At 41.7% G+C, this 20,402-nt stretch overlaps 4 protein-coding genes across 6 annotated transcripts in view; 3 read left to right on the forward strand and 1 right to left on the reverse strand.

Moving 5' to 3' along the window:
• POLE2 (DNA polymerase epsilon 2, accessory subunit) overlaps positions 1-2,663 on the forward strand; it is a 33,233-nt gene extending 30,570 nt beyond the window's left edge. For both annotated transcript variants that reach the window (XM_086321623.1, XM_086321624.1), the window contains exon 19: positions 2,549-2,663. In XM_086321623.1, the coding sequence (XP_086177749.1) occupies positions 2,549-2,567 (19 nt within the window). In that variant the 3' untranslated portion in view covers positions 2,568-2,663. The remainder of the gene's footprint in view (positions 1-2,548) is intronic.
• Positions 2,664-2,857: 194 nt separating this feature from the next.
• Positions 2,858-12,348, forward strand: DNAAF2 (dynein axonemal assembly factor 2). 2 transcript variants are annotated; one of them, XR_015134796.1, is made up of 3 exons: positions 2,858-6,885; positions 10,164-10,307; positions 11,498-12,348. XR_015134796.1 is itself a non-coding variant. In XM_086321622.1 (3 exons), the coding sequence occupies exons 1-3, from the start codon at positions 5,246-5,248 to the stop codon at positions 12,002-12,004; spliced, it is 2,490 nt and encodes an 829-aa protein (XP_086177748.1). In that variant the 5' UTR covers positions 2,858-5,245; the 3' UTR covers positions 12,005-12,348. The 2 variants fall into 2 exon arrangements, 1 of the variants encoding a protein (XP_086177748.1); XM_086321622.1 differs by having other exon boundaries at positions 2,858-7,084.
• A 2,294-nt stretch (positions 12,349-14,642) lies between these two features.
• On the reverse strand, positions 14,643-17,282 carry MGAT2 (alpha-1,6-mannosyl-glycoprotein 2-beta-N-acetylglucosaminyltransferase). The gene has a single exon (XM_086321626.1). It carries the CDS (start codon positions 16,703-16,705, stop codon positions 15,365-15,367), a length of 1,341 nt encoding a protein of 446 aa, XP_086177752.1. The 5' UTR covers positions 16,706-17,282; the 3' UTR covers positions 14,643-15,364.
• Positions 17,283-17,353: 71 nt separating this feature from the next.
• On the forward strand, positions 17,354-19,024 carry RPL36AL (ribosomal protein L36a like). The gene is made up of 2 exons (XM_086321632.1): positions 17,354-17,408; positions 18,574-19,024. Exon 2 carries the CDS (start codon positions 18,605-18,607, stop codon positions 18,923-18,925), a length of 321 nt encoding a protein of 106 aa, XP_086177758.1. The 5' UTR covers positions 17,354-17,408; positions 18,574-18,604; the 3' UTR covers positions 18,926-19,024.
• The last annotated feature ends 1,378 nt before the right edge of the window (positions 19,025-20,402 follow it).

Genomic DNA, 20,402 nt, shown 5'->3' on the forward strand with positions numbered 1-20,402 from the left:
TTTTTTACTTTTTGTAATTAACAAATTTATTTAAACAAAAGCACAAATACATGATAAAAATTTCAAACAGTGCTTAAAAGTATAAAATAGAGAAAGAAAACATACCTCTACTTCCTAACCCTGAAATCATGATTAATAGTTTCTTATATATATTTCTTGAAAAAAATTTTTTGCATTATTTTTGCTGCTCAGTATTCACGGAGGAAAAAGTCTGTTCACTTTGGGACATACTAAATTTTATTATTGGATTCACTCATTTGACATGTATTTCTTACTATATTCCAGGTACAGCTTAGTTTTTGGAATATAACCAGGCAGATACTTATAAAAGTCACTGATATTCTAGCCTCTGTTCCATAAACTGAACATAATGCTTGACTTTAGTTAACAATGAATCCTTAAAGAAATTTTTTAAATTTGGAATGCTTTTAGGTAAGGGCAAACATTCTTACCCTCAACCACTCCCTGTTGTTGACAGCGATTTTGTGACCCCAGGATTAAGCTACTTCTGAAGCATATTTTGTCCATCTTTCAAAACAATCTTTGGCTGCACCATGCCAGCTTTCAGGATCTTAGTTCCCAAACCAGAGATCAAACCCATGACCTCGTCAGTGAACGTGCAGAGTCCTTACCACTGGACCACCAGGGAATTCTGTTTTGTCCACCTTTAGATTGACTTTTACTGAACTGAGTTTTGTTGTAAATTAACAGACATACGAAACTTATTCTGCTATGAAAACCAACAGTGAGCACTTTCAACAGGTCTCGGAACAAAAGAAATCTGTGCCTGTCCCAAGCAACTGTTCATTTTCATCTTGAGAAGACTATAAATCTGATAGACTCCCTTTGCTTTAGCTGCCAGGAGCACAGCCAATGTGCAGTCCACCTCTATAGCAGCAGGAATTACTAGCATAAATGTTGGCTGTGGCTCTGGCCTCATCTTCTTTGATTTGTATTTTTCTCTTACCTGAATTTCCTTCTTTCCTTAACTTTTATCCTTTTATTATATCTATCTTAGCAAACCATTTAATATTCTAGAGATAGAAAAACCACAATAGGATTTAACTGATTTATTAATTATGATGGCACAGGACACTTCAGTTAAATTTCTTATAATGTTTCCTGAATGACACGCATTATTGTTTAGTGTTTTAAGTACTGTATACAGACTTCTATGAGAGTTCTTAACATGCTGTATGAGAAGTCACTTATGTGCCTGTCTCTCTTAAAGTTTCTAGCACAGGCCTTGACTTGCAGTTGATACTATTGTTGACATAGTTGGTCCATTTATCATCTGTGGAGTCAGATACTAAAACCCTTGATCTAATTTCCAAACTATAATTTGGTAGTGATAATTTGAGGAATTTCTTCAGTGCTAGATCAAACAAGTTGATGTATGCTTTTTTCCTTTGTTTTGAGAGGAAAAATTTTTATGATACAGTGAAATAATTTTGTGAAATAACTAATTTAGTGAAATAACTTATATTTATAAATAACATTTAGTTCTCCCAAAAACAATTTTTTTCTTAGAATATTTGTGAAATCATATTTTAGAGTTAACACAGAAATGTAGCCAAAGTGGACTGAGGTTAACCCTGTTTCAACATGTGCTTTCAAATATAGTTGTTTTATTTAAAAACACAATGTTAGTAATGTACAGGAGAAACTCCCATTCTCACACAATAGTTGGTCAGAATAAAAATGGTAAAAAAAAAAAACAAAAAAAAACCTCTACAGAGGGCAATTGAACAAGATTTCTTAAGACCTCAACTGCATATACCATCTATTTCATTTCTAGGAATTTATCCTACAGGTATACTTGGGTTTATGCATAAAAGTAGGTACAGCTGTTTTTACTGTAGTTTTTATAACAGCAAAACAAATAGTTTAAATATATACCCATTTAAAAGTTATATTCTTGATTTGGGAAAATGGCATTGAAACATGTATAATATCATATATGAAACGAGTCGCCAGTCCAGGTTCGTGGCACGATACTGGATGCTTGGGGCTGGTGCACTGGGACGACCCAGAGGGATGGTACGGGGAAGGAGGAGGGAGGAGGGTTCAGGATGGGGAACACGTGTATACCTGTGGCAGATTCATGTTGATATATGGCAAAACCAATACAATATTGTAAAGTTAAAAAAAAAAAACGTTATATTCTGACTTTTCTAATTTACATTAATTTCAAGTCATAAAGGATTAGTTAAAATTATAAATATATCATGTATTTATTACTAATTGAAAAAAAGGCATAGAATAGTGTTCATGTATTCTACCACTTGTGTTTGTGTTTTTAAAGCATTTACACATGTATATGCGATTAGACAGTCCTTTATATGTAATTAGACAGTCTTTGTAAGGATATAACTGTTGCTTCTAGAGAACAGAAATAGAGTGAGACAGACTTATTTTCCATTGTGTCTCCTTGGGAATTTGGAGCAATGTGCATGTATTGACCTATTTTTAAAATTAAAACTAGATATTAAGAAATGTATAACAGCTTTATAAGATGTTTAATTTTATGAATATTTTCTATTTTCAGCAAACTTCAAGGGTTTTGAGATTCTTAGACCATCTGAAGAAACAGAATTCATCAATCATCTGCTTATTTTATGTAATTTTGTTATTAAATTATAATAAAATTTTGGTAAACTTTAGAATGTCCTGTTTAAATTTCTATTTATAACATTTTTTTATAAATATGGTATACTTTACAAAGTTTCATAGGAAAAATATTTTCTGTATAATTGTAAGGAAAATATGAAAATGTGTAAAAATACATAATCTAAGTATATATTTGTATATAAAAATTTAAGTTTCATTATTTCTATACTAGTTATATGCTTGGATATGAATTTGAGCAAACTCCAGGAGATAGTGAAGGAGAGGGGAGCCTGGCGTGGGAGCCACTTAACAATTCACATGCTAATTGTTCACCATAAGAGTCTTAATGGTGTATTTAATAATTTCAAATTGTTTAAATTTCAAGTCATAGAATTTATTCTAATGATAGTGAAAACCATTGTTTCAGGATATCACTGTGATATTCATTACATTACCTTTTGGCACTGAAAATTTAAAAACATTGTCCCCATAGTTTTAAGAGGAGTAATACCTTTAAGAGGAGTAATACTCACTTTGAAGCAGCCCTGTTTTTCTATTTTGGGCATAACCACTCAACGCCATCCCCTTATCTTTTAGTTTATGGCGGGAACTACAATGAGAGCCCAGAAATGAATGAGTGATACGACATTGTTAAAGGTACAAAGAGTGTTTCAAACGTAGGAATAATCTTAATATTATAGACAAGTTGAAATGGAAGACCCTTCTTTCAAAGAAACTTAGCTTTTGGGGGAAGAGATACTAATAAAAAAACTAAAATGACATTGAAGGAAATTCCTCAAGAAATTTAATCTGAATATTGTGATAAGTGAATTGCGGTTAAGGATGAAGTGGCAATTTGAGATATGGTTTGAGGATGGAAATTTTCAAAATATTAGAAAAGACCTGATGTTAAAACAGTAAGATTGAGCTTTAATCTCAAGAACAGCCTGGAAATTTTGATTAAAAGTGAAATCAAGGCATAATTCCAAAAGCTACTAGATTACTTGGGAAAATTTACAATCTAGGCCTTGAAAGTGGTACTGAAACAGACACTGCCAGATTGTTGGTCTAGTTTCAAGAACCATAGAGCTAAACATGAAAGATTTCTTTAGGAACATATTTAATGCCTAGAAATACAGGGTGCATTTAGGGGTTAGCAAGGTGAAGAAAGATGAAGCAGGGCAATTAACTATGAGCAGGTAAATTACCAGAATTATAATTATTAGAGTAAGACAAATGAGAACCAGTTAGTGGTGGACATTGACTGGAAATTAAAAGGAAGCATAGATCTGAAAAATGGGGTAGCAGATGAACAGTACTGCAGGAGCACCCAGAGCTAATACAGTGAGGACCAACAGAGAGGTGGTGCGCTCACCTGCTCGGTGTTTAATCAGCATGGCTGACCTCACCTCAGAAATCTGGGTCTAAAGCACCCTCATGTGACATTATGCTTTAAGAGGCCAGGTAGATCACACAAGAGGGGAGTGGGCTGAGATTTCTGTGCTATGGAAAAAGCCGACACTTGGTCTCAGTATGGGGAAAGCACAGGAACTGTATCTGATGAGGTAGGAGGAAAACCTGGATAGTGTCTTGTCACTGAGGTAATGCCAACATTATGTTAAATGTTGCTGAGGCTGTCAACAAAATGAGGACAGAAAAATGATCACTGAATTTAACTACCAATTAATAACTACCTCAGTCAATAAATATTCTATAATATCAATTTGAATGGCTGCTTAGAAACCCATTGTATGGCTCTACCCAAATCTGCTCAACCAACTGTTGAATTCTTAGATTCTTCCCAAACCTTTAGAATCATAATAGGGCCTTGAGCATGCTCTCAGAATTGGAATTTCTGCATTAAAAAAAGTATGCACATTCTAAAGGCTTTTGACATAGGTACCAAACTACTTTCTAGAAAAAATTTTAATATAAATTCTACCACCGCAAGGAAATAATTGTTTTGTTTTTAAAGAAAGCCTTTTCCATTTTTATAGGTGATATGTGGTATCTTATATTTGCATTTTTATTAACAGTCATGTTTGCTGATGATTGGTTATTTATGAATAACCTGCGCATAACTCTCACACCAAATGAGAGTTGTAAATAGGGTAAATTGGTGAAATATCTAGACTGAAATGTTGGTTTAGCGAAGTGAATAAACAGAAAAACTTACGATAGAATCACAGTTTATGACTGCTGGGTGGTACATTAGCTGTGTGACTTTGGTGAGGTAACTTTTCAGGTCTCATCTTCTTTGTGAATTGAGGATCAGGTCTACCTTGAAGGGTTCTGAACAACGAATAACGTACATAATGCTGGAAATTACAATTATTAAGATGCTTATTCTGCACAGGTAACTGCACCATGGCACAGGAATCTAAACAACGTAGGATGTTGGTCTGAAGAAACTAAGGCTATTTCTGTCATTTCTATCATCACTGTTCCTGCCCCTCCTCCTGGGTGTTGGTGGTGTCACTATGGCAACGAGCACGCGCCGCCCAGGCTCAATTCTGAAGCCGTTACGGACCTCCGCCTCCTCACTCTCCGGAGACTAGCGATTTCACCTCGCGTCCCACCCACTAGGTCTCAGATCCATCTCCCTTGGCCTCCGCGCAAGGAGCCGAAGGACAGCATGGCCAAGGAGGCAGCTTCTTCGCCGCTAGAAGACTTGGATCTTAGTGGAGAGGAGGTCCAGCAGCTCACCTCCGCCTTCCAGGACCCGGAGTTCCGGCGAATGTTCTCCGAGTACGCCGAGGAGCTCACGGACCCTGAGAACCGGCGACGCTACGAGGAGGAGATCACGGCGCTGGAGCGTGAGCGCGGAGTGGAGGTGCGGTTCGTGCACCCGGAGCCGGGCCACGTATTGCGCACCAGCCTGGACGGGACCCGGCGCTGCTTCGTGAACGTGTGCAGCAACGCGCTGGTGGGCGCGCCCAGCAGCCAGCCCGGCTCTGGGAGCGCGGTGTCCGGCAGACAGTGGTCCCTGCCCTACAGCCTGGCCCCCGGCCGCGAGTACGCGTGGGGGCGCGGCACCCGCTACACTGTCTACGACGTGGTCTTCCACCCAGACGCGATCGCGCTGGCCCGGCGCCACGAGCGCTTTCGCCAGATGCTGGACGCCACGGCCCTGGAGGCCGTGGAGAAGCAGTTCGGCGTGAAGTTGGACCGGAGGAACGCCAAGACCCTGAAGATCAAGTACAAGGGGACCCCGGATGCCGCCGTACTGCGCACGCCCCTGCCCGGAGGCGCGCCGGCCCGGCCCGAGGGGGAGCCGGAGAGCCCTTTCCCCGATTTCCCCTACCCCTACCGATACCCGGCGGCCGGCTCGAGCGCTGCAGTCCCCCGGCCTCAGGCGCCCTCCCCTCCGGAGGCCTTCCGGCAGCCCGCCCCCACCGAGCCTCGCTACAGCGTGGTGCAGCGCCACCACGTGGACCTCCAGGATTACCGCTGCTCCCGGGACTCGGCGCCCGGCACCGTGCCGCAAGAGCTGGTGGTTACCATCGAGCTGCCGTTGCTGCGATCGGCCGAGCAGGCGGCGCTGGAGGTGACGGGGAAGCTGCTGTGCCTTGATTCAAGGAAGCCCGACTACCGGCTGCGACTTTCGCTCCCGTACCCGGTGGATGACAGCCGCGGCAAAGCACAGTTCAACAAGGCCCGGCGGCAGCTGGTGGTGACACTTCCCGTGGCGCCTACCGCTTCGCGCCCGGAGCCCGCCGCGTCCCCGGAAGAGGCAGCCGACCCGCCAGGAACTGACGGCGCAGCGTGCGCTTCCGCTTGCCGCGGGGAGGCGGGCCCGGCGGGGGTTTGTGCTGGGGACGCAATCTCAGGTCCCAGCCGAACCCGGGCTGCAGACGCCGGGATCACAACTCCGGACGCCCCCGGGAAGGAGCGCGTCGCAAAATCCGAGGAACGGGATTTCGGCGGGCAAGAGATATCAACCACGGGGACCCGGGAGGAGCCGCCTTCAGGAGCCGGGAACTCACCTGGGGACCGTGGCGGAGGCGCTCTTAGTACTTCCTGTGGGGACCTCGACGCGGGCCTTTCTGTAGGGAGCGCGAGCGTGCGCCCGACCCTCGGCGTGGAGGCGCGCGAGACGCGGGAAGGCACCGGCAGGGAGCCGGCTTATCAAGCGATGGGTGGTCCAGGGACCGACCGCGGCGAAGCTTTGTGCCCGCCTTTGCAGTGTAGTCAGGATGAAGAATCCCTGACACTGCTCGTTCAAGTGCCTTGGATCCTGCTTCAAAGTCTTCAAGGGGAAGTGAACCCCCTCTGGTACAAATTGTCTTTCTCTACCCAAGACTTAGTTTATTATTCCTTCTTTTTGCAATTTACTCCAGAGAATAAATTGAGTACCAAAGAACCAGAGGTTAGCATTTCTTCCAACAATGCAGTGATAAACCTGGCCAAGTCTCCAGAATGCCATGGATACTGGAGAGAGTGGTATTACGGTTTAAACAACTATTGTTTGGAGGTAACAGTTCTTTCTAGAGTCTTAATGTTTGACATATTCTATTCCACTTATCACAGTCATCCTCACAGTTTATCCTGAACAAAGGATTTTCCATTATAACTTCTCTCCTGACGACTAGAAGTTGATAACCCTTGATCAAAGACTTGGGAGAAAAAAAAAACACGAAAATTTAACGCATCCTCTTTGGTGGATGAGTTTCAAGTCTTCAAAGTTGCCCTCAATGCATGAATGGTTTCTCAGGGATCCGTAGACCTCTAAAATTGTATACACAAAGTTGAGGGTTTTCTTCTGGGGAGAAGGACTATAACTTTGGTCATATTCTCAAAGGGGTTTGTGACACAAATAGGGAAGAGACATTCTATCATAGCGTTATTTTCAGTTTTAAATAGCTTTTCCCAACCTTAGAAAGTAAATAATAGTTTACTTCCAGAGAGCAAAAGTAACTCGGCCTGTGCCTGTGCCGAGTTTTTGTGGGAAAACCAACTCAGACCCAGGGCTGAATCTAAATACCTTGCGTTCTCTGCCATACGGTGCAGCTTAATTTTACTCCCTGATTTTAGTGGGATTGACCTCTAGTGGTCTTTACATTACACTGAAATTACTTCTTTTGGCATCAGTTTTAATCTCTTCCCTACTAGTATTGGCATAATGGCTGGCATTTAACAAAGTGTAATATAATCCTTTGTTAGCTCTGACTTCAGCTCCATCTCTTTTAGTCAAAAACTGAGGGTGAATCTTGGGTTTATGTAGGATATAATTTTGTAGTTACTACTAGGGTCTTGAGATTCAATTCAGTACTCCAGTACTATTGGCAAGTACTGGGGGGGGCGGGGATGGAGAGAACCTACTTAAAATTTGAAGTTCTATAGAAATTTTACACTCATAACTCAACAATTAATTGGTATTTTGAGGTTTGTATCAATGTTACATGTAATTTTTTTTTGCTCTTATAAGATCTTCAAGGGTTAAATTCCCTAATTCAGAACACTAGTTGCACAGATTGTATATTAAAATTTAAGCTTTGGGCCTTGGGCTTTATTTAACCTGCCAGAAAGTTTTACTTCTTCCTGTGTTTTTCTAGAAATTTACTAGTAAGTTAAATTTTTATATTTATGAGGTGTATCTTGTATGAGAAGTGTTAATTGAAACCCTCCAAAAATGGTAAAATAAATAGGCAGGGCTAGGTAAGATACTTTGTGAGAAAATAAAATATGAAATTGACTATCTGTTTATGTCATCAGAAGGGGGAAATTTAGGAAAGGGCAGTCGTTTTCCTGTAATTGTTTTAGTAAATGAGAAAATAACTCACAAGGTGGGAAGAAAGCTTTAATGGACAGCATTTGAGAGAATACTAAAGTATATTTTGATCTGATTTTCTAGTATCTGAATGTTATTTTAGCAAAGAAACTAGAGCAAAATGGGATTAGGGCAACTGTGTTTTATATCTTTGAAGCCTGAAATAGATTTATAATTACTTCATTAATCATCACATTAGCTGAGGCTGATGGAACCATTATGTTCAACTTTTTTCCTTTAAATTTTACTAACCAGGCTGTAAGTATTAAAGTAAAAAAAAAGTAAAAAAGTTAAAAAAAAATCACAACAGTATTTTGTGAGTAGACATATATAATGATTACATTATTATATGCATTATATGAAAATATTATAAAGAGACTGATTCGTGGCTGTCAAGGTCAGAATTTGTTACTTTACATACAAGTACGAAATACATTTCTGTAAACCTTAAGTCTCACTGGGAATTTTCCTAGAGCTTTAGGACCTCTGAATTTATTATCTTTTATAGTAAAATTAGTCATTAGACTGAGAAAGCAGGTTTATGCAAATCCTTTCTATTTTAATCATAACTATTTCCATTATAAATGTTATTCTTCCGAGGTAACTGAACTGTCTGGTGTAGTTTTTGCAGTTAATGTGTAAGTCTTTTGCAGAGACATGAACCTTAGAAATGCTTTGGCAGGGAGGGTTGTTTGTACCCTACAGTATTATTCTGTCGCCTAAATCTTCAGATAATACAAGGCAAATTATTTCAAATGTGAAGTTTTTCTTTCGCCAAAGTTCACTTTTGTTTAGTACGTGTTCACAGGTTGTTTAATAGAAGGGAATTCGAAACATCACTTTGTGATTCCCCTCCCCACCACGCCCCCAATTTGGACCAAATAATGCATTTGTGTGTATTTGTAATTAATTTGTTTATATTGTAGTACAGAGGAAAACTTTTTATTTGGGGCAGTGGTGAACTGATTTGAAGAATTTAAAATATGGTTATTCCTTCAAAGACCTAACCATATACCTATATTCACTTGACATACTCGAATAGGAACAAATTGCTTTGTCTTTGGGATTGCCTGCATAAGTGATTTTTGTATATCCTGTAGTTTGGTAATCCTACTGCCTTCCTTTTTTTAATTTTTAAAAAGTTTATTTTAGTTGATTTACAATGTTGTGTTTCCTCTTTTTTTTTTAGATTAGTTGATTTATAGTGTTTCCTCATTCTTATATAGTTATATGCTAATGTTGCAATGGATTATCACAGTGCTTAAAAATAGAATATAATTCTCTTAAGTAAAATATTATACTTGGCTCTTACCTAACCAAGAACTAAAAGGCAAATTGGTCACACAAAATTTGAATGCATACTGTCTTATCTTTAGCTGACTCATTAGGAAGTGTTCTAAAATTGAATTACATTTTATAGTTTGGACTGCATTGAAAACTAGAGGTGATGTTATTCTTACAAAATACTGAGAGGGGGGAAAAAAGGAAGATATGATTTGTAAATAGGATTATCTGGAGGGAAAGCATACCTCAGATTTATACAAACGTAGAAAAGGACCTAAGACTTTATTTTAGGATCTCCTATATATGTGTGTACTCTTGCTATTCTTTTTGCTCTGTACAATACTGTTTTCTTAGGCCAAAACAGCATAGGAATAACATGAAATAAACATTTTAAAAGTGAAGACCTGAACTGTGTGAGAATTATTATGAGCTGATTTTAGATACAATTCTGTCAAGTATGACCAATAAAGTAGAATATTTTTTTCTCTTTTTATTTTAGGAAAGGTTATTTGTCAATGAAGACAATGTTAATGAGTTTCTTGAAGAGGTCCTGAGCCCTCCATTCAGACAGACATTACCCCTGACTCCACCATTAATTGAAGTTCTTCAGGTTACTGACAGTAAGATTGAAATGCATGCAAAGGTAAGGATTTGGGCAGGCTTTATAGAGTAGTGATTTGGGGCAAGGTTGAAGCCTGACAAATCACTTAATTCTTGATTTTTTATATCATAACTTTAAATGCACATAATGGCTGGGAAGAGTGATGTTAAGAAGAATACAGACCTTTTTTTGATGTGTATTTTACTATTAAATATCTGTGATTCATTTTCACTTATGTTATCTCATTTAATCCCAAAATAACTGTTCAGTGAGGAATAGAGAGAAACTAACATTTGGGAAATGTGAGTATTAGTCCAGGGACTAACAACTCTTTTTGACTCTCAAACCACAGGAACTATATATGTTACATATGGTTTGTTCATTCTTTCTAGTTTAAGTTTGGTTATCTTTATAGTCTTTGATATTAGACTTAAATAATTTAGTAACTAGCACAGTTGACTTATATGTGAACTAGGTGAGAAAGAGGTTCTGAAGAATCACAGAAATACAGAAAAATTCAAGAATACCCTTTTTAAATTTTTTGCCTGCTTCCGAAGGCCTGAAGGATCTTAGTTTCTTGATCAGGGATTGACCCCAGGTCCTTGGAAGTGAAAGGGTGGAGTCCTAACCAGTGAACCAAGAATGCCCTTATAAGAATGACTGTTATTAGGCTTTATGCTGCTGCTGCTAAGTCACTTCAGTCGTGTCCGATTCTGTGTGACCCCATAGACGGCAGCCCACCAGGCTCCCCCGTCCCTGGGATTCTCCAGGCAAGAACACTGGAGTGGGTTGCCATTTCCTTCTCCAACGCATGAAAGTGAAAAGTGAAAGTGAAGTCGCTCAGTCGTGTCTGACTCTTAGTGACCCCATGGACTACAGCCTACAAGGCTCCTCCGTCCATGGGATTTTCCAGGCAAGAGTACTGGAGTGGGGTGCTATTGCCTTCTCCGACTGAGCTTTATAGGCCATGTTAAAAGATTTGTAGGCCAGGATTGTTTTATCCTGAAGGAGATGAAGAATCAGTGAAAGGATTTAATTAGAGAATCAATGCCAGGTTTGGATTGTTAAAAAATGACTGGCAGCATTTGGAGATTGACTTTGAGGGGGAAGCCAGAAATCGAATTTGCAAGTCTACCGGGTTATTCCTTCACAACTTAAAGAAAAGTTTTCAGAGAGTACAATTTACTTTTCTGTTTCAATGAATTCTTAATTTGCTGTTTCTCTTAACATAGTTGCAAGAATGCAGTAACTCTGAGCAGCTTCATGAAAAAGAAGAAAGAGTCCATGAAGGAAGTCCTTTAACAGAAAAAGAAAATACAGAACATGCTACCATTTCAACAACTGATTCTGCTTCATCTGTAGCAGTCACAGTCCTAGAAGCAGACCGTTGTGGTTCAGCCACGTGCTTGCAACAAGGGGCTCTTGATGTTTCTCAGAAGCTGTTTGCAGAGTCTCAGCAACCTAAGTCAGAAAAGGAACGTGAATTTATAAAAGACAAAAGTGCTGTTTATGCAAATGAAAGAAAAGATAACTTAAAAGAACCAGTAATAACTGAAGAGAAAGAACTGGATGGAAACCACCCATCTTCGTTACTGAACAAAACTGCAGTTCGCAATACACCTGGTTTTGACCACATAAAGGAAACCAATATGCAGGATGGTAGTGTGCAGATCATTAAAGATCATGTGACTCACTGCTCATTCAGTTTTCAGAATAATTTGCTTTATGACTTGGATTAATTCTGTATCATTTTTTAGAGGCTGAGTAAAAACTTTTGGACGTGAAACAGATTGTTTACTATCTTAAAACCAAAAGTATTCAAAAAAGTATAAAATGAAAATTTGTATTTTTATTCTTATGGGGAAACTGAAGCTAGTATTTTGTGTGTGTGTGTGTGTGTACACAGAGAGTTTATGTCAATACAAAGCTTCCTGAATTATGGAAATAAGTTTTGTGATTCCTCTGTTGTATATTTTTTCTAATGGAGAGTAAAATGTTTAGTGTCAAAACAACCTGTTTATAGTCTTTTGGCTTTTGTTTGCCATTTCTTTAATAAAGTTTCCAAAATACTGTGTCATAAAAAGTAATTCTCAAGAATGTAATGAACTAAAAGCACACACAATAGTGTGTGTGTTGGGGGAAGGAGAATCTCAAAACTATGTGTTTATAAGTCTTACTGCTGCTAAGTCACTTCAGTCGTGTCCGACTCTCTGTGATCCCACAGACGGCAGCCACCAGGCTCCCCCGTCCCTCGGATTCTCCAGGCAAGAACACTGGAGTAGCTTGCCATTTCCTTCTCCAATGCATGAAAGTGAAAAGTGAAGTTGCTCGGTAGTGTCTGACTCTTAGTGACCCCATGGACTGCAGCCTACCAGGCTCCTCCACCCATGGGATTTTCCAGGCAAGAGTACTGGAGTGGGGTGCCATTGCCTTCTCCAATAAGTCTCACTAAATAGGATTTATTCAGTATTTATGCTTGTCATAGAGATTCTGAAAGAACTTTATTAACCAATATTAAATGATCCAAACAATACAAATACACTGAAATTTAGTATATTTGCTTCAACTCTGTATCTTACTCTTCTTGTAAGTCACCATATATATGTGTGGGTGTATACATATATATAAATAAAGGTTATTAATGACTTTGAAAACTCAAAATTTAAAATAATTTTTTGGAAATTAGTAAAACATTCCTTGGTTTTATAAAATTAGTTTACAAGTTTTAGAACAAGACAATTTAAGAAAATCTGAGAATTTACCCCAATAGGAAAATTGTCTTCCTTATAGTAATACATGAAGACAACAACAAAAGCTGCTGCTACTGCTGCTGCTGCTAAGTTGCTTCAGTCGTGTCTGACTCTGTGCGACCCCGTAGACGGCAGCCCACCAGGCTCCCCAGTCCCTGGGATTCTCCAGGCAAGAACACTGGAGTGGGTTGCCATTTCCTTCTCCAAAGCATGAAAGTGAAAAGTGAAACAAGTCGCTCAGTCATGTCCAACTCCTACCGACTCCATGGACTTCAGCCTACCAGGCCCCTCTGTCCATAGGATTTTCCAGGCAAGTGTACTGGAGTGGGGTGCCATTGCCTTCTCCAACAACAAAAGCTAGTGTTTTCTAATCAGTTTCTTTTATAATACCTAAAAGAGGGCAGCAGATGTTTCTAATAGTTGCTAAATTACGAGTTTTGTGGAATATTTTACATAAGGCCAGGAGAAAATCCCAATAGTTTCTTTTTTCTCTCATAAAAAGTTTTAGGACAACACGAAAGACAATATAGAAAGGAAAATATTTGTTGATCTAATTGCTGACCCCAAGACCATGAGCTGATGATGTATTTCTGTTCCAAAGTCAGCTACTAACTCAAATCTCTGGCCTTACCTTCGTCCAGGAAACTACCTAATTTCTTTAGTCTTTTTGAACTAGGGAGGTCAGGTCAGAGCACCAAAAGCTGGAACAACGCCTGGCAGTTCATCCTGATATACACTTTATCTCCAGTAAAACCTGGACCCAACTGGGCTCCAGGCAGTATAAAGGAACTCATAAAACAGAACTATTTGCGCCATTATGCTATGCTAAGTCACTTCAGTCGTGTCCGACTGTGTGACCCCAGATATGGCAGCACACCAGGCTCCCCCATCCCTGGGATTCTCCAGGCAAGAACACTGGAGTGGGTTGCCATTTCCTTCTCCAATGCATGAAAGTGAAAAGAGAAAGTGAAGTCGCTCAGTCGTGTCCGACTCCTAGCGACCCCATGGACTGCAGCCCACCAGGCTCCTCCATCCATGGGATTTTCCAGGCAAGTGTACTGGAGTGGGGTGCCATTGCCTTCTCCGTGCGCCATTATAGATGACCATATATATTTTTCAACCATGATGGGAATTATTTGATTCAGTAATAATTTTGTGACTGTCCATTAGGTACACAGTCTTTAGGTTGAAATGACTTTGCAGTATCAACACAGAAATTAGTCTATGAGTATACTTTTGGTTGAATGCAATTATGTATGTTAAGGGAAACTTATGTTAAATATGGAATAAATTTTAAGCCTGTTTCTTATTTACTTTGTTGTTCTAAAAAGTACGATTTCTGGTAAAATAAAGCTGGCTCTAGAACATGTTTCACTTTGGCAGGACTGAACTGTTTCATTTCTGGCTGTATTTCACTTACACAGCAGCTTTTTATTGCTCATTATCTCTGCGTGGCTAATTTGAAAGCCAGTTTCCTCCAAAGGGAATGCACTGTTAAGAGCTGGGTTTTCTTTATTTCAAACTTACTTATACACTGTACAAATAAGATGTAATGCTAATTTTAAACCTTCAAGAGTGTCTTTAGTGGACTTTGATGTAAAATTATTCTGAAAAATGATTAGGAACCTTTTTATGCAAAAACAAGTATTTTATTTTGGCAGCACTAAAAGAAAAAAAAAATCACTGTATTTCTACATTGAGGTGAAAAGTGTTTAAACTTTCTTATCAGTCAAATACATTCCAAAAGAAAAGTGTGTTCTATGCAGGTTCCAGAGCACAGGCAATTCTTAACACAATAATACAGGAATCTTTAATACTGAAAATGACTCTGTTCTGACAGGGTGTTTAACAAACATAATTTTTGAATTATAAAACCACTGAAGCAACCTCTTCCTAGTTACTGTGTCAAGAGTGAAGCTGGGCTTGTTACATTAATATTCTTATTAATTTCACTGTAATACTTTTTACTGATATGACAATTTTAAATAAATTTTGCTGTACTTAAAGTAAGTCTTGAAAGTGGAAAAGTGTACAAAGTTCCAGATAAAAAGATTAATAGATGCAATTTAAATAGTTTCCCTTCTTCTATCAATTAACAATGATTACCTCTAGCAGATACACACTGAACTTTAAAACGCAATTCTCAAAATGAAAACTTGCGTTTTAAATCTTAATCAGACGTAAAAGGAAAAGATGACTATATTTGGACAACTTTTACAAGAATTTTGTTGTATTAAAGCAGAAACCAGTTCCTAAACCTTTTTATTCAATTGTATATCCTATTTGGACAAATATCAAAAATAGAAGACTGTCACTACTTTTGCTTTTGTAATTGTGATTTTTTTTTTTTTACTGCAGCCTTCTATAACTTTTACAGAGTTCATGGTCCCTAATATCGCCCCACCCTCCATTTTTCCTAGGTGGGGAAAGGGATGTCATAAACTTCTCACTAATAGTTAGAGTTTCTGGAAACAGGTACTGTTTGTTATTATTTAAGAGTGACTCAAGTTGGGCACTCTGGGTGGCTGGTCTACAAGTTTTTTGGTGATGCATACCACAGTCTCCAGCATGAAAAATTCTAGGAACTTGAGGAACCAGCACTTTCCAGAATTTTGGAAGACAAGATACAGTCAAATATTGAAGGGTCCAGTCCCAGTTATAATCATCGTAAGTACAGAAAGTGTCTGTGCACTCAATCAGCTTCTGATAGGCTTCCCGGGTCAGGGCCAGACCCATATTGTGCTCTGTGGATTTCCACGTTTTCACATCTACCTTGTCAGCCACGTCATAGAAATTTCGAATGGCAGTATAGGTCCCCAGGGAGAGAACATCACACTCGGGGCACTCTAGCTGCTTTAATTTCCACATCTTTTTGAAGACATGGTAAAAGTCTGGGGCTAAGTAGTGATCCTCCTCTAGGAAAAGTATGAGGCCAGCATAGTCTCGAAGGACTTTGACCCTCTCCCATACAAAATGCAGCTTCCACCACCAGTGGTGTTTGGTTTGGGAGAACTTGGCCTCTCTATAATGGCCGAAGGAGTCGGGATATTCAGCATTAATGCATCCCATTCGCAAAGCTGCATTCTTCTCCATGTCTCTGGGGCAATCTCTGGGGTCAGTGCCCGGGAACTCGTTAGGGTACAATTGAATGCTGAAAGGAAAGAACACCTGCAGAACTGGACAGAAATCCACCCCAGCAATCAGCTGATTGATTTCGGTCGACCAGAAGTCATGGCTAAAGATGACGAGGACGTCGTCGATTCCCTGGGCTTTTCGAAGTGAGTCCAGCAGCAGTTTGAGGTATTCGGGCCGGTTGTGCACCTGGACCACCAGCGCCAGCTCTCGGGGGGTCCAGGAGGCGGCCTTATCTACATTCCTCAGCGTCTGGTCAAAGTTCAGCTGGTACACTAGGGACCGGTACCGCAGCGTCAGATTGTCCACCTCGGGCTGCGGGGCCGCGGCGACCAGTGGAGCCGCCGACTCGTTGGAGCCCCGGCGGATGCCCACCGACACGGCGGGGTGGTCCCCGGCCCGGGCGCCCGCACCCCGCACGGGATCGGCGTCCAGCAGCGGCGGGGCGAGGGCCTCGTTCTTCCTTTGTCGCCCATTGCTGCTCCAGAGGACGAAGCCGCAGGCGGCCACCACGAGCATCAAGATCAGCACCTTCCGCTTATAGATGCGGAACCTCATGGTCTCCGGGGCCGGGAGCGCGAGCAGGGGGGCGGGCGGGCGCGGAAAGGAGCCAGCGGCTCCGGCGGGGAAGGGGCGGGCGGGCGGGCGGCGACCGTGGCGGTGGCCTGCAGCAGTCGGAACTTGCCCCCGCAGCTGCCCTCGCTAACTCATCCCGGGCCCCGGGGGTCCGGGGACCCGCAGGTTTTCAGCTCCCCCGCGCCGCCCGGGCTCCACACATCTTCACCTGGCAACTGCAGCTCGGGCAGCGGCCCCGCCGCTAGGGGCAGCGGCACGGCGTCGCTTCGGTCCTCTCCATCCAGCACCGGTCCGGTAAGAAGCCCGACGCGGCCCCGCTGTACCTCGACTCCGTTACCTGCGCCTCCAGCGGCCCTGCGTCCTCGGCGCTCTCATCTCTATGCGGCCCGGGACATCCCGGAACGAGAAACACAGCCTCGCTTGGCCTCACTCCGGCGGCGACTGTCCTGACAAGCAGCGACTCGCCCGCCGAGCGCCGCGGCCCGGGGACCCACACCCCTCCGGCCCGCCCCTGGCCGTCGGTTGGCGCTTCCCGGACACGTCCGGAGACGCCCGGCTGTCGCTGCGCGCCACCTATTGGTTCGCAGCACTGCCGCTCAGGTTCAGTTCCTACTTCCGCCACGTCCCTCCCTTTCCGGTGAGGCGCGAGACGAGCAAGGCAGGAACGTGGACGTCGGGTCTCTCGGTAAGCCCGGTGCTGGGTGGTGGCTGTTACGCCGGAGCCTCCAGTCCTCAGGATTCGAGGCTGGGCCGGGCCGGGCCTGGTGAGCCCTGTTAGGAGAGGGAGGGTGAGGCCCACCGTCTTGGTTAGTGGATTTCCAGAATTCACTTTTCCCTTCCGGAAAGGGCACTCGCATGGCGGCTGCTGGGCCTGGCGGCACTCATTAAGGACACGTCAGCCTTTAGGGCTTTTACGGGTGACGGTGCTCTGAAGGCAAAAGTGAAACTAGGCAGATGCAGTCCTCGAAGGGACTGGGCTGGCCGTGGCAGTCCGTGGCGGTGGCTCTACACCGCCCTCCGAGCCAGGCATGCACGGAAACTAGAACCTGGAGGGAAAGGGTGCGCTGAGAGTCGAAAATAAACTCTAGCTTCGGTCCTCTCTCTGCTGGAGAAAATCACACCATTACGCTTTAGTTGTTGGGCAACCACGATAAATTAAGCCCCAAAGGATCCCACTTTGTTGTACGCGGGACTGACCGTACTGGGCGTCCCTGTGCTGCTGCTCTTGCTGTTTTTCAGTGAGTCTCATTCTGTAAATCTGTCACGAGAGTGTATGTTCCTCGGTTCTTTGTCTCGTCACAACGAAGATTTGGAGCGACGGACATTAAAGCCCTCGGCGCGTCACAGCTCTGGGTCTTGGACATACCGTGCTACAGCTCTTTGGCAAATCAGTGTTACAGCTCCATTTTATTTAGGAGATAGCAGGAGAATCCATCCTCAAAGCGTGAGGGCATGCCAACCCAAAGACTGGAAGAGAGTGGAGGAGCGCGGGAGAGGTGGGGGCGGTGTGGGGAGAGAGAGAAAGAGCGCACGCACGCGGGAGAGTGAGTGAGTCAGTGAGAAAACGCTTTGGCTCCTCTTTTTATGTGTTTTTTCCTCCACCTGGGCCTGCCCTATGCAAATTGGGCTTAGCCAGGAGTGCTGTTTTGCCTGAAGTCTTCACTCTGGTCCTCGGACCTTCCTTGTTTTTTAGCCACGGCCATTTTGGACTCCTTTTCCCTATTCTACCTACCTAACAAATCTAAGCATTCCATCAAGTTGTGCACTTACTCATACGGAAAATGAGTACTTGGTGGGTTTATACTTGCTGTTTCAAGTGTTCTAACTTTTGCTCCCGTGTTTTACAATAGTTTGCACCGCGAAGACACCTCTACTGCAAAGATGGTCAACGTACCTAAAACCCGCAGGACTTTCTGTAAGAAGTGTGGAAAGCATCAGCCTCACAAAGTGACCCAGTATAAGAAGGGCAAAGATTCCCTGTATGCCCAGGGAAAGAGGCGCTATGATCGGAAGCAAAGTGGCTACGGTGGGCAAACCAAGCCAATTTTCCGGAAGAAGGCTAAAACCACCAAGAAGATCGTGCTGAGACTTGAATGCGTTGAACCCAACTGCAGATCTAAGAGGATGCTGGCCATTAAGAGGTGCAAGCATTTTGAACTTGGAGGAGATAAGAAGAGAAAGGGCCAAGTGATCCAGTTCTAAGCTTTGGGATTCTTTTGTTCTTATGTTTTGAGAGGAAAATGTTGAAGTTACAGAAAAATTGCCTGAATGAGAATAAATACAGCGATATTCCTACTAAAATCTTTTGTATGTTTTACATTAGTTGCATGCCTAATATGGTTCTAAGTTAAAATAGTGGTAAATTATTTGTGGGTTAAAGTTCATCGTCTTCTCAAATTCATTATTTAAATTCCGTTCCACAAGAACTGGCATTTTGTATTTATATATAAAGAAGATAGGAGTCCCACCTCAAGTTTTCTGACTAGGTTATGGAGCTAAATCATAAAGAAGGGGAAAACTGATGGTTTACTTTTTCAGGTCAATTTCAAATATATATTTATGTTGGGTGAATTCATAATTATGATTGATGAGCTGCTGGGAAAGTTCTTAATCAGATTTTGAAAAAAAGTAAATGACGAGTGCTCAGCCATTAAAAAGAATGAAATAGTCCCCGTTTGCAATAACATGGGTGGACCTGGAGATTATCATACTATGTGAAGTAAGTCAGAGAAAGACATGCCATGGCTAAAACTGATACAAATGAATTTAAAATGTTACAAAACAGACTCAGATTGAGAACAAATTTCTGATGGGAAGGGATAGAGTGGGAACTGGGGATTGACATGTACACACTGATAAATTTAAAACAGACAACCAACAAGGACCTACTGTATAGCACAAGGAATTCTGTTCAATATTCTGTAATGACCTAAGAAAATAATTTGAAAAATCCACGTATAACTGAATCACTTTGCTGTACACCTGAAACTAACACAATATTATTTGTGTTATGCTCCAATGTGAAATTAACACAATATTATTTGTGCTATGCTCCAATATGAAATTTTAAAAGTGAAGGGGATAAGCTAGATCTGTGTATAGTGGACTGAGTGAAACAGGATCCAAGTTGAAAAAATTAAAAGCTGACTTTGGGAATTCCCTAGTGGTCCAGTGGTTTGGACTCCATGCTTTCATTGCTAATAACATTGGTTTAATCCCTGGTTAGGGAATTAATATCCCACAATGGCTGCCAAAAAAACCCCCTGACTTTTCTGCAAACGTACACTCCAGCAGGGACTACTAGCCACATATAGCTACTTAAATTAATGCAATGCCTCACTTACTACATTTATTGTTCAATAGCCACATGTGGCTAATGACCACCCTATTGAACAAGAGACAACAGTTCCATCAGTTTTTTGGACAGTACCTTTTTAGACCTCAGTCTTGAATGTAAGGTAGGAGTTGATAATTGACTTCTAACTACAAAAAGTTCTGAAGCTTGTGGAAAAAGCATGAGTTCATGACAACATAAATTCTTGTTTGAACCCTTTTGCGCATACTCTGGGGGGTACTCAAATGTTATAAATTGACTGTGGGGAGGGTTGAGGAGGTAAACAACTTTGAATAAAACGGAAAGTAAGAATCAAAGAAGTGAGTCTAGTAAACACATAAAGGC

Source organism: Bos grunniens, chromosome 10 (genome assembly GCF_055505025.1).
Source record: "Bos grunniens cultivar Pamir isolate PY7600 chromosome 10, Bosgru_T2T1.0, whole genome shotgun sequence".
NCBI classification, from domain to species: Eukaryota; Metazoa; Chordata; class Mammalia; order Artiodactyla; family Bovidae; genus Bos; species Bos grunniens.

Coding starts and splice junctions, on each gene's coding strand:
- DNAAF2 (XM_086321622.1), top strand. CDS start 5,246: ATGGCCAAGGAGGCAGCTTCTTCGCCGCTAGAAGACTTGGATCTTAGT. Junction 7,085..10,163: donor TAAACAACTATTGTTTGGAG/GTAACAGTTCTT, acceptor TTTTTATTTTAG/GAAAGGTTATTTGTCAATGA. Junction 10,308..11,497: donor AGATTGAAATGCATGCAAAG/GTAAGGATTTGG, acceptor CTCTTAACATAG/TTGCAAGAATGCAGTAACTC.
- MGAT2 (XM_086321626.1), bottom strand. CDS start 16,705: ATGAGGTTCCGCATCTATAAGCGGAAGGTGCTGATCTTGATGCTCGTG.
- RPL36AL (XM_086321632.1), top strand. CDS start 18,605: ATGGTCAACGTACCTAAAACCCGCAGGACTTTCTGTAAGAAGTGTGGA.